The following is a 13,040-nucleotide window of genomic DNA, read 5'->3' as shown; positions in this document are numbered from 1 at the left end:
TCCAAAATGGAATCAGCTTTAACGACCTCATGACTACACCCCCATTTTTACACCCCAATTTTTAATATTCTGGATTCTCCACTGTTTGTTCCTCATAGTGCGTTGCAAACATAAAAATAAAAACGTTTGAGTCAGGGGTATACGAGTTATGAAACCTTCGACACGTTTTGTTGGGACAAATAGAGATGTATTGTCAGGCAAAACTGCCGAAAAGTCGTCGAACCTTATAGTGAATACCCTGCGGAAAGTGTAATATTTACAGTAACGTCATGATGGTATGGGGCAATAATGCACCTTTAAAGAAGACACGATTGATGAACTCGCTGACTTTCCGTTATGGTTTAGTCTCATTTCAAGGACCGCTTGATCAAATTTCGTCAAAATGAGATCAATTTATTCATATCCAAAATTCTCGTAGAATGGTAGTAAAGTTAATACCATATACTGCTACGCCATCCCAGTCAAGATTTTGACATTTTCGACTGAGTTTTCCTATAATAAATGATAAATCCCTAAGCATAAGCCTGCATATAGAACGTTAACTGAGCAGTAAACCAATCTTCCACACACACAAAAAAGAAGAAAACGTTAAGTGTTACTATGTTTATAAAGTTTGCAGACTTCATCTTTATTGACCTCAAACGACATTTGACCTCTACAAAAAAGCACTACACTCACATACGACGTATAAATTTCATCCAGTCTGAACATATAGAGTTACAATGTTTGCACTGTTCAGACTGTGACCTCTTTTGAATTCAAATAAATCCCACACCGAAGAGTACAACAGTCGTTCTGTACTATATCTAAACTTTTAATTACACTAATTCGTCAGACATTGCCTCTATTGATCTCGCATGACCTATACCTTCCAAAAACATCATCGGGAATATGTGCTCACTATGATGAACCTACGTACTAAGCACGATCTTCAGCTAAGCTTAAACTTTGAGTTATCGTATTAACTAGGTTGTCAAATTTGGACGGTTTGACCTCAAATGACATTTCACCTTTTACTAAAAAAGAAACAGGTTTCTTCTATTTAGCATGGATGGGTTGTTCACGTAATAAATATGACATTCAAGTAATGTATGCTTGTTTTGTGTGTTAGCAGCCCGGTTACCATGCACATACACATACGCGCCCGCGCGCACACTACTAGCCAACTTGACTACGTAGGTTACTCTTCCTTGCCTGAGGCAAGTAACAATTTTTTTTTTTTAAAAGACTCAATAATGTTTTCTTTCTTACATAACTACAAAGTTTCAGTCTGTAACGTTTCCATGTTAGTTTCATTCTGTGACGTTAACTGACTCTTGGCTTTTCTTATTCCTTCTCTCACCTCTGGATTTTTGGCACAGAAGAAGATGAAGAAAACAACACCTTGGAGGGACGTGAAAATGCAGAATAATGCTACAAAGGCATTTATCTTCCTCTTTGGCAATATCGAGAGAAACCCAAAGATCCAGGAAAGGCCGAGGAGAATCCAGAACAAAACAAATTGTTGTATCCTCGAAATCACCTCTGCCTTCTTATTCCTCTGAGCGTTGGTCGACAGAAACTGCCGAAAAACAACTGTACGTACGACTGCGATAAACAGTGTTGTGTTGAAGATGACCAACAGAAATACCTCCAGGAGAAATCCAAAGTAGAGTGGTTTGCCCAGTGGTAGGAAGCAACTGAAGAAAAAAAGCCGTTATCATCATTTACTTTGGTTTTCGTGATGAACTGATATTAACTGAAATAACTTATATAGCAGACGAAATTAATCGTGTTTGCTATTTTACGTAACACTTACTATCTTCAAAATAATCGATAGTACAGAAAGAGAGAGAGAGAAAGCGAGCGGGGGGGGGGGGGTGGGGTGGAGGGGGAGTGGGACGATTTTCTTATTCGATGGTTCATGCAATCATTGAAGCAGTATGGAGATTCATTTAGATTAGCATTGCTTAACTAGTGTTTAGTTTAAGTAGCGTTTCGATTGGTTTTAGAACACTATTCTGTTAGTAACACTATTCGATACTAAACTACTATAGAAACAACTTACAGTACTTAATTCCCCATGTCTTTCGCTTCATTTTCTTTTCAAACATTTGTAAAGACAAAACTCGCAAAAGTGGCAAATTTCCGATTTGCATTTGTGATTAATATTTATTATGGAAAAGTATCTGGGCAACACAACAGAATCAGCTCAAATTCTTCTCATACTGTCTATAAGTAACGTTCACAAGGAGGGAGAAAAAGCTATACTGTTTTCAATGGCAACCAGGTATTGCGTACAAAACTTCATAGCTTTGCTATAATTCACGGACTAACAAAAAATGCTCCTTTTTTCCCCTTTGGGTCTGTAACTTTGCGTCACTTGGGCCAAGCTTTGTAAGTATCCGCACCCTGTCGGATATCAGCACCAGATCTCTTTTAGATCGCATCAAGTTAATATCTATTTACGGAGGTTTATGATACAATGCAGAAATGCCAGGACCCGAATATTCTACGTTATCCTTTCTGAATCTGATAGGCAGGTTATTTCTTCATATATCTTCTTTTTTTTTTGGTTAATCTGGTTTATAGTATAGAGGGGCAGTATAAAAAGAAGTGCGGTGTCTTTATAGGGGCGTTGAAGTCGACTCCCTTGTAGGAGATATGGGGTACTCCCCCACCCCCACAGATTTAAGCTAACTTGTGTGCCTTCAATAAATGAAGCCATATCCAAGAATGTAACCGAGATTGTATAATGGTTGGAATAATGTCTACAACTGAACCAAGCCAATACTTATTCTTATCGAATTGAAATTTGAAGCACCCAGTCGGACCGATGTACTTTTATAGACTTTTCTTTCATGTCCTACTTCAAAGGTGTACATTTACTGGCAGCATATCAGTATCACTACACTGTCTCTATCAGAAATAGGTTAGGAACTGTTCGTACTATCAGAACGGGTGCTTTGAAGTATCACATGAGAGGACAGTATAAAGTGGTATTATAGCACTGGGGACTTGTCCGACTGGCTGTTTGGAGGTATCTTACTGTGCGTATTCGTCAGGCCTTGGTAGGAAATAAACAGTCAACACGGGAATGAGCGGGAGCCCTGTTGATAAACCAGCATACAAAGAGTTTGTCAAACAGATGAAGACGAAACTGAATTGACTTTATTACACGTTGACATATCGGTGTTCTTCCGCACCAACCCAATCATCTTGCTACGAACCGAGATGACCTTATGTCATATTATATGTTCCGGAAGACGTCAATATAATGAAGGAAAAATCATTCTTGATTCTTGAACATATATTTCACGTAACGTAAATAACCATAAACAATGACGTGTAGGTACGTATATCCGTAAAGAGTAGCAGCAAGCATGGAGAGTGATAATACAGTAGCGTGCATGAGTATTTATACATACAAACTTAATGAGATAACATGGGATGTAATTGGCTAACCAGCATCTTATCTGATTGGCCTATAATATAACAGTGTGATTGGTTATATGACAATTAGACTTATGACGTCACATCACACTTTACCATATACTATGACACAAGCAAGCATGCTTCTTTAACTAATGTGCATTTGTGTGCGACTACACAGAATAATGTTGAATATCACCAGGAGAAATACTTCCAAAAGAAACAATCATAATTCCCTTACCGTATGCTATGACACAAGCGATTGGTACAAAGTGGCGAATAGTCGACCTTTCATATTTCACGAATAGAAAGTACATGTTTACTGCCTCGACGGACATCCAGCAAACTGTCGTCAGGCCAAAGTAATGTACAGTTGATGCAAGGTTCTTACAGATAAGGGGATCATGGGAAAACAGATCCCCAGCCAGGAATGTAATGTAGAACGCGATCAAGGACAGGAATAGATTAATGTGGATCTTACTCGCTTGTTTTGCTCGAAGCGACCTGTCGACGAGACAAAGTGAAAAAGTGAAAAAAATATATAAATATATATTTTTCTTAAAAGCTTAATATAGTTCAGAATATTCTTTGATTAATTTTATTCCGAAATTTTATGTATCAAAAATATTAATCACATCATATTCTTTATATTATTTGAAGTAACATATATTTCTTCATATTTGACCTTTTCTCTTTCTTAGAGGTTGCCACCCCCCCCCCCCCCCGCAAAGAACTTGAAGTTAAGGCCTCATCAAAGCAGCAATATCCTTCTTTAATATGTTTAGATATGGTCCTGAAGCCTTCATGCCATTTCCCATTACAATGGCAGTTTAAGTTACCTAACACCCCATACTAAGATGGAATAACGAACCTCGTGTGAAATGTTTGGTAATTAACGCCACTGACTGTTTCACGAGTTATTTTGTTACTTAAAATGAAAGAAAATGAAAGAAAACAACCTACTTGACACCAAGAAGCAGAAGAGTACAAGCAAGTAGACCTATCACTGAGAGAAGTGAGCCTACCCAGGTTATCACGGTCAAGAAAACATCGGCAATGGGTGGAATATTGCCAATGCCCTGTCATGGAAAACCGAGAAATATAAACTATTGTCCTGATCTCATTAAAATTATAGTAAAATGTCATCTGTATTTATCACTCGTGTAATTGCGAAGGACTTTTTTTTACGATTGAAGGTTTTATCCACTATAGTGTTATAAGTATGATAAAGAAATAGAGAACATTTGATCAGTAAACATGATGTCTTACGACTAGCACAGCAAAGCTCGTAAGATGATTGCATGTACATATCGTGTAGTTCATTTTCTCAGTTAGATTACAGCCTTCTTCAGACCAATACCCGTCATCAGTTCCCTCGGGCACAAACCAGAACACACACATCTTATGAAATACAAACTCCGTATCGTTAAGCAGCTGAAAAGTAGAATAAAGAAAGGCCAAAGATGTAATCAAAGTATATGACGGTTATCCTTATTCATATTCTAAGGTACCACCTTGTGGGGCATGTGCATGGGCCTAAGTTAAGTAAGTACATGTTCAGAGGAAGTAACATAAGATATCAGCAACCACCAAGCAAGGACTTTTTAACGCCAATACAAACCTATACAAACAGCAACTTTTCAAAGGTTAAATTTTTTCATTGACTAAGTAAACGGCAGAAAGGGGAATACGAATGCTTTGTTTCAGATGAAATGTTATTCTTGTGTGTGTGTGTGTGTTTCTGTAATTCTTATATGTCGTGGGTAGTGCAGTAAGTAGCCTAGCATACACGATAGTACCGGCATCTTACATAGGATGTTTTTATACTCGAGGAAACCTACATATTCAATATGCAAAATATATTTTAGAATTAATTAAATGTGTTTAACTCTACTATGAATGATCGCTATAGGAGGACTTCATTTGTTGTTGAATGATTTGAACCTACTTCGGATGTAGTGTTCGGAAACGATGCAACAACAGCATATTCTGTTGGAAGATTCTTGACAACATAACCCTCAATGTTTGCACCGATGACTTGACTGGCGACAGAGCTTCGCAATCTGCTGTTATGTGCTGCTCCATCCATACTTTGATTTACCGTTTGGAAGAAAAGACTGGAATCACTGTACAAGAAGAAGCTGACAGGAACAGTTGAGTCAGTAGAATTTGATTTTTCTGTCGAGAGAAATGTTGTTGAAATCCACTAGTTTTTATGTATTTTTTTATTACGTGCGCATTATCTAGACATGCTTGTAGGACTATATTAACAATATTTCATTTGAAAAAAAAACGTTACATTTAAAAAGAACATGCAAATAAATAAAATTGATTAAATAAAATTGGAACTTTATAATATAATCAAGAAATGTTGACCACTTTGGTAAATAAATCTTTATCTCATAAACAATTGTTGGTATCCATGCTTCAAATTCCATCAACGTAAATATCTTAATATAATGTTTATGCGTTAGTTATAGGGCTCATCAAATGTCCATCGTGCGTTTATCTCAGGATGAAGTAAGGAACAATTGTTGGTATTTCCATTTTTATACTTTCTATTAAATTGTATCATTCTAAGACGATGTTTATGTAGTGTTTTGTAGGAATGAACAGGGTTAACAAACGGTGTATACCGGGCGTTTATCGCAGGGTAATTGACCAACAGAGGTATATGCGACCGTGCGTGCATTATCCTGCGATAACCGCACGGTAGACCGTTTATGAACCCCATAATTAACATTATATAGAATATGATATCCACCTTCCATGGCTGTGTTTAAAACATCCCCGTGAATAAAGATGGACGTCCTGTTTTCCCTGGGTGATGTATTAATTGCGTTGGTCAAATGTAGTTCACCATCAGTTAAACTTTCTCCCTCCTCATCGGGCTCGTGAAAGAATGATATGAAGTCTGCTAGCTGTGGATCCAGTTTTACTGCTATAACAGCAAGCTTATCTTGCACTTCTGTAAAGTTCTCTTGGTTTTGTTGAACGAGAGATATCTGCTGTTCCAGCAATGATATGATCTTGTTCGATGATGTTGTCTGGAGGCTTTCTGCTTCAAAGTTCATAAGGTTGTTAACAGTTCCTATGAAGGCATTCGTGACCTATGCAGTTAATGTTTAAAAGAATACCAGTCGTGCCTTTAGTAGCATCTAATGTTATGGATTGATTGATTGATTAAACTCAATTTTTAGTTGTTTTTTTTTTACCTATATTGGTATTCAACAGCCTCGTCGATCATTGAAGTGATCATGTGCACATTAATAAGGAAAGGTGTTTCATGATACGAAACGTAAAATACAAATGCATATCAAACTTTCAAACTCTTGGCTTGTTAAAAAGGATATATTTTTATATATATATATATATATATATATATATATAGATATAGATATATATATATATATATATATATATATATATATGTATCTATATGTGTATATATATTAATCATTCTTAATTCACTTAACTAAAACCTAATGTATCAGTTGACAATGATGGTGTTACAGACGGCAACAGATAATTATTGAATTTATCAATATCAAATTTTATAAATAATTGAACTGTCATAGCAGAAAGTTGTAACGAAATATGGTATATCTCAAACAGTTCAATAGGTAGGATCCAGCCATCGGCTGGAGTAAACCTACTGGCGTCATCCAAAGACAACTTGCGATGAAACTGCATAACATGTGGTATAGAAGTACTCACCTCGGGTGAGGAAGTATTTGTGTCCACAATTGATTCTAAAGATTCTGCTACCTTGCCGACAACTGTTTCATCCGAATCTTCTATTTGAAATGTGACCACCACTAAATCCTTAGCAACCTGCTCGACGTTTTCTTCTGTAACAGTCGTCTGCAAATGTAGTAAAATATCATCATATAACCTTACTTCTTGATACATGCCAATCACGATAGGAGATAATATAAAGTGATAAAGCTATGCATTAGAAAAGGAAATGTCCTTCAAACGTGAACCCTAACACTGGATAAAACAACCACTTTGGTTAACTCACTGTTTAACTTAGATCATACACTGTCTAGGGAAGGAGATCAACTAACAGGGGCCCAACCACATCGGTATACTTCTGGAAGGGGTGTTAACCCTGCCAGAATTACGTCAGATGGTTCAGCCACCCGTCCTCCTGCTTCACTGTCAGACAGAACAGTACAGTACAGCAACCACATGCAGTGAACAGTACATAAATATGTGCCGTACTACCCAAAGAGTTGCACCATGTTACATTAGAGGACCATTCATTTTACCAAACTATTCCCAAAAGGGGAGGGGCCAACCCTCCTCTCATATCGCCTGTGCGACACAATATTTAAACCACTCCCCTTCGCTACACAAATAGTTGTTGCGCCCACACAGACAGAACAGTTAATTACATTATTATTTCTTGTAACATCTATAGCCATGGCAATGCTATAGTTTGTTTGATATGTGGCTAATAAGGATTTATGTGTTGGAATACTCAAGACAGGATTCCCAATTTCCATTAACATTGTTGTCCACATTTATTATTCGAACAATGAAGTTTCTTAACTGTTTCTTTTGTTTTCTTTCTCTATGTACTCTTCTTATTCTTTCCGCTTTGTCAAAATGTCATTTTGATGAGCTAAAACTATTCCAATTTTGATTTTTCATTTCTGCTTATCAATATACGATCAGTTATCGTCTATTATATATTGCTTTCTGATAATACACAATCCAATAAATATATACTTCAGAGTACTACTTCAGAGTACTATACAGTGGTACTGTGTGGCTCAGTAGAAATTTAATGTTTGACTTTAGTTGCTTTATAATCGACATTATAAAGGAATGCCACGGTAACGGCGTGCAGACTTGGCTTAGGTTTATTCATTGAAATATTTATTCATTTTTGGTCACTAGCTTTTGTTTATAATATAAGCTTTAATAATAAATGGTTTGTACATACACCTGCTATCCTCTGTATTTCCGTGAGTGCGTCCTCGGGAGAAAAACACGTGTTCAATTGAGGTTCCATCCACGACGAACCTTGGCCGCAATCTCGGTGTGCTAATGGTAAGTCAGCTACAAAAAAGTTAAAGACGTTAAGAGTAGAATAAAAAATACAACGACATATGGAAGCAAAGAAACCTACAAGAGTTTTCAGCATGAAATTGCAGCAGCGTTCTTGATAAGGCTACTATGTGTATTATTTATTAAAAAAAAACTATACTTTGTGTAATGTCCTCCAAGTTACTTCAGGGATTTGGGCTACAGTATGTGAAACTAAGAGATTTTTTTTTTGCTACTTCAAAGAATCCAACTGAATGATATATGCAGTGCACCCCTTGTGAGAAATGAGAAAGGGCAGATTACACACTCAATGAAGAGAAGTAAAAACTTAATCAGCAAGAACCTAAACAAAAACCATAATATTTGAATGTTTCTTCATTTTAACTGGAATGGTTTTCAACAGAACTGGATCAGATGAATCGACTATGAAGAAACAATGAACAAACTATGAAGAAAGAAGACGTGGAGAAATGATAAGAAGTTAATGAAATCTTGTACTAACCGTTCGTTAAAACATTCCCACACATCTCAATGGAAACATAATTGTTTCCTATAATACCTTCAGGGAAAGTCAACTGAAGTCCACGGAAAGAGAGCATTTCATAGAGACACCGACCATTTTGAGTAATCGCTAAAATAAGGAAACCAAACTTGTAAATGCATATCATTAAAACAGGGTATTGTACTTTAGTTACGTTCGTAATACATGCACCACTGTCAGGGCCGCATAAAGCAATGGTTTACAAAGTGTCTATCTTACCATACCAACTTTCAATATCGAAAGCAATAAAGTTCGATATAACTCTCGCATCCGCACATTCGACCGCACATTGTTGAAGTAGCCGAAAACACCGACGCCAATATTACAATCTTACGAATACAATGTACAGCTACTATGTGCAATTTGCTGGTTCCACCTGGTATACATGGTAAATTATATATATATATATATATATATATATATATATATATATATATATATATATATATATATATATATATATATATAATATATATATATATATATATATATATATATATATATATATATATATATATATATATATATACAAAAATCAATTACTTCTTGTGGTCTCGATACGTGGCAAAATTGACGTCGGGTTTTGATAACTTGTTAGATTAGTTGATCCTGGAAAATATAACAAACAGTTTAAAATATGTGAAGATAAAATATATTAAGAGTCATTTAAACCGCTTTCCTGTACACAATGTAACTATTTCTACCGGTTAAACAGAAATCTTGACCCATAAATCACTTACTTCTTATGGTCTCAATACGTGGCAAAATAGTCGTCGGGTTCTGAGTCCTTGTTAAAGAAGTTGATCCTGAAAGACATAACAAACAGTTTGAAATATGTGAAGCTAAAATGTATTAAGAGTAATTTCAAACCACTTTCCTTTACACCAAGTAACTATTTCTCCCGGTTAAACAGCAAGCTTGACCAAAAAATCACATACTTCTTGTGGTCTCGATACGTGGCAAAATTGACGTCGGGTTCTGAGAACTTGTTAAATTAGTTGATCCTGGAAAATATAACAAACAGTTTGAAATATGTGAAGATAAAATATATTAAGAGTCATTTCAAACCACTTTCCTGTACACCAAGTAACTATTTCTCTCAAACAATCACTTACTTCTTGTGGTCTCGATACGTGGCAAAATTGTCGTCGGGTTCTGAGATCTTGTTAAATTAGTTGATCCTGGAAAATGTAACAAACAGTTTAAAATATGTGAAGATAAAATAAATTAAGAGTCATTTCAAACCACTTTCCTGTACACCAAATACCATTTCTCCTGCTTAATCAGAAAGCTTGACCAAACAATCACTTACTTCTTGTGGTTTCGATACGTGGCAATGTTGGCGTCGGGTTCTGAGAACTTGTTAAAGGAGTTGATCCTGGAAAATATAACAAACAGTATAAAATATGTGAAGATAAAACAAATTAAGAGTCATTTCAAAGCACTTTGGTATCCACTAAGTAACTATTTCTCCCGGTAAAACAGAAAGCTTGACCAAACAATCACTTACTTCTTGTGGTCTCGATACGTGGCAAAATTGTCGTAGGGTTCTGAGAACTTGAAAAAGTAGATGATCCTGGAAGATATAACAAACAGTTTAAAATATGTGAAGATAAAATATATTAAGAGTCATTTAAACCGCTTTCCTGTACACAATGTAACTATTTCTACCGGTTAAACAGAAATCTTGACCCATAAATCACTTACTTCTTGTGGTCTCAATACGTGGCAAAATAGTCGTCGGGTTCTGAGTCCTTGTTAAAGTAGTTGATCCTGAAAGACATAACAAAAAGTTTGAAATATGTGAAGCTAAATGTATTAAGAGTAATTTCAAACCACTTTCCTTTACACCAAGTAACTATTTCTCCCGGTTAAACAGCAAGCTCGACCAAAAATCACTTACTTCTTGTGGTCTCGATACGTGGCAAAATTGACGTCGGGTTCTGAGAACTTGTTAAATTAGTTGATCCTGGAAAATATAACAAACAGTTTGAAATATGTGAAGATAAAATATATTAAGAGTCATTTCAAACCACTTTCCTGTACACCAAGTAACTATTTCTCTCAAACAATCACATACTTCTTGTGGTCTCGATACGTGGCAAAATTGTCGTCGGGTTCTGAGATCTTATTAAATTAGTTGATCCTGGAAATCTTGACCCATAAATCACTTACTTCTTGTGGTCTCAATACGTGATCCTGGAAAATGTAACAAACAGTATAAAATATGTGAAGATAAAATAAATTAAGAGTCATTTCAAACCACTTTCCTGTACACCAAGTACCATTTCTCCTGCTTAATCAGAAAGCTTGACCAAACAATCACTTACTTCTTGTGGTTTCGATACGTGGCAATGTTGGCGTCGGGTTCTGAGAACTTGTTAAAGTAGTTGATCCTGGAAAATATAACAAACAGTTTGAAATATGTAAAAGATAAAATATATTAAGAGTCATTTCAAACCACTTTGGTATCCACTAAGTAACTATTTCTCCCGGTAAAACAGAAATCTTGACCAAACAATCACTTTCTTCTTGTGGTCTCGATACGTGGCAATGTTGGCGTCGGGTTCTGAGAACTTGTTAAATTAGTTGATCCTGGAAAATATAACAAACAGTTTGAAATATGTGAAGATAAAATAAATTAAGAGTCATTTCAAACCACTTTGGTTTCCACCAAGTAACTATTTCTCAGGCTTAAACAGAAAGCTTGACCAAACAATCACTTACTTCTTGTGGTCTCGATACGTGGCAAAATTGTCGTCGGGTTCTGAGACCTTGAAAAAGTAGATGATCCTGGAAGATATAACAAACAGTTTAAAATATGTGAAGATAAAATATATTAAGAGTCATTTAAACCGCTTTCCTGTACACAATGTAACTATTTCTACCGGTTAAACAGAAATCTTGACCCATAAATCACTTACTTCTTGTGGTCTCAATACGTGGCAAAATAGTCGTCGGGTTCTGAGTCCTTGTTAAAGTAGTTGATCCTGAAAGACATAACAAAAAGTTTGAAATATGTGAAGCTAAAATGTATTAAGAGTAATTTCAAACCACTTTCCTTTACACCAAGTAACTATTTCTCCCGGTTAAACAGCAAGCTCGACCAAAAATCACTTACTTCTTGTGGTCTCGATACGTGGCAAAATTGACGTCGGGTTCTGAGAACTTGTTAAATTAGTTGATCCTGGAAAATATAACAAACAGTTTGAAATATGTGAAGATAAAATAAATTAAGAGTCATTTCAAACCACTTTCCTGTACACCAAGTAACTATTTCTCTCAAACAATCACTTACTTCTTGTGGTCTCGATACGTGGCAAAATTGTCGTCGGGTTCTGAGATCTTGTTAAATTAGTTGATCCTGGAAAATGTAACAAACAGTATAAAATATGTGAAGATAAAACAAATTAAGAGTCATTTCAAACCACTTTGGTATCCACTAAGTAACTATTTCTCCCGGTAAAACAGAAAGCTTGACCAAACAATCACTTACTTCTTGTGGTCTCGATACGTGGCAAAATTGTCGTAGGGTTCTGAGAACTTGAAAAAGTAGATGATCCTGGAAGATATAACAAACAGTTTAAAATATGTGAAGATAAAATATATTAAGAGTCATTTAAACCGCTTTCCTGTACACAATGTAACTATTTCTACCGGTTAAACAGAAATCTTGACCCATTAATCACTTACTTCTTGTGGTCTCAATACGTGGCAAAATAGTCGTCGGGTTCTGAGTCCTTGTTAAAGTAGTTGATCCTGAAAGACATAACAAAAAGTTTGAAATATGTGAAGCTAAAATGTATTAAGAGTAATTTCAAACCACTTTCCTTTACACCAAGTAACTATTTCTCCCGGTTAAACAGCAAGCTCGACCAAAAATCACTTACTTCTTGTGGTCTCGATACGTGGCAAAATTGACGTCGGGTTCTGAGAACTTGTTAAATTAGTTGATCCTGGAAAATATAACAAACAGTTTGAAATATGTGAAGATAAAATATATTAAGAGTCATTTCAAACCACTTTCCTG

The 13,040-nt window shown here is 35.7% G+C and overlaps 1 protein-coding gene across 2 annotated transcripts; it reads right to left on the bottom strand.

Annotated features, from left to right (window-relative positions):
- Positions 1-589: 589 nt before the first annotated feature.
- LOC139980737 (adhesion G-protein coupled receptor G2-like) lies at positions 590-11,492 on the bottom strand. Of its 2 annotated transcripts, XM_071992617.1 has the most exons (12): positions 11,341-11,492; positions 10,718-10,783; positions 8,972-9,100; positions 8,366-8,481; positions 7,129-7,275; positions 6,176-6,521; positions 5,360-5,589; positions 4,681-4,845; positions 4,375-4,490; positions 3,653-3,915; positions 3,029-3,089; positions 595-1,679 (listed from the first exon to the last, which is right to left on the bottom strand). In XM_071992617.1, exons 1-12 carry the CDS (start codon positions 11,462-11,464, stop codon positions 1,256-1,258), a joined length of 2,187 nt encoding a protein of 728 aa, XP_071848718.1. In that variant the 5' UTR covers positions 11,465-11,492; the 3' UTR covers positions 595-1,255. The 2 variants fall into 2 exon arrangements, with proteins under 2 accessions (XP_071848719.1, XP_071848718.1); XM_071992618.1 differs by lacking the exon at positions 7,129-7,275 and having other exon boundaries at positions 590-1,679.
- Positions 11,493-13,040: the final 1,548 nt, after the last annotated feature.

Source organism: Apostichopus japonicus, chromosome 15, assembly GCF_037975245.1.
Source record: "Apostichopus japonicus isolate 1M-3 chromosome 15, ASM3797524v1, whole genome shotgun sequence".
Classification (NCBI taxonomy): Eukaryota; Metazoa; Echinodermata; class Holothuroidea; order Aspidochirotida; family Stichopodidae; genus Apostichopus; species Apostichopus japonicus.
Note: the sequence above shows the minus strand (reverse complement) of the source record. Positions and strands in the feature narration are given on the sequence as shown.

Coding starts and splice junctions, on each gene's coding strand:
- LOC139980737 (XM_071992617.1), bottom strand. CDS start 11,464: ATGACTCTTAATATATTTTATCTTTTACATATTTCAAACTGTTTGTTA. Junction 3,916..4,374: donor CTTCTGCTTCTTGGTGTCAA/GTAGGTTGTTTT, acceptor TCTCGTCGACAG/GTCGCTTCGAGCAAAACAAG. Junction 3,090..3,652: donor CGCTTGTGTCATAGCATACG/GTAAGGGAATTA, acceptor GTTTATCAACAG/GGCTCCCGCTCATTCCCGTG.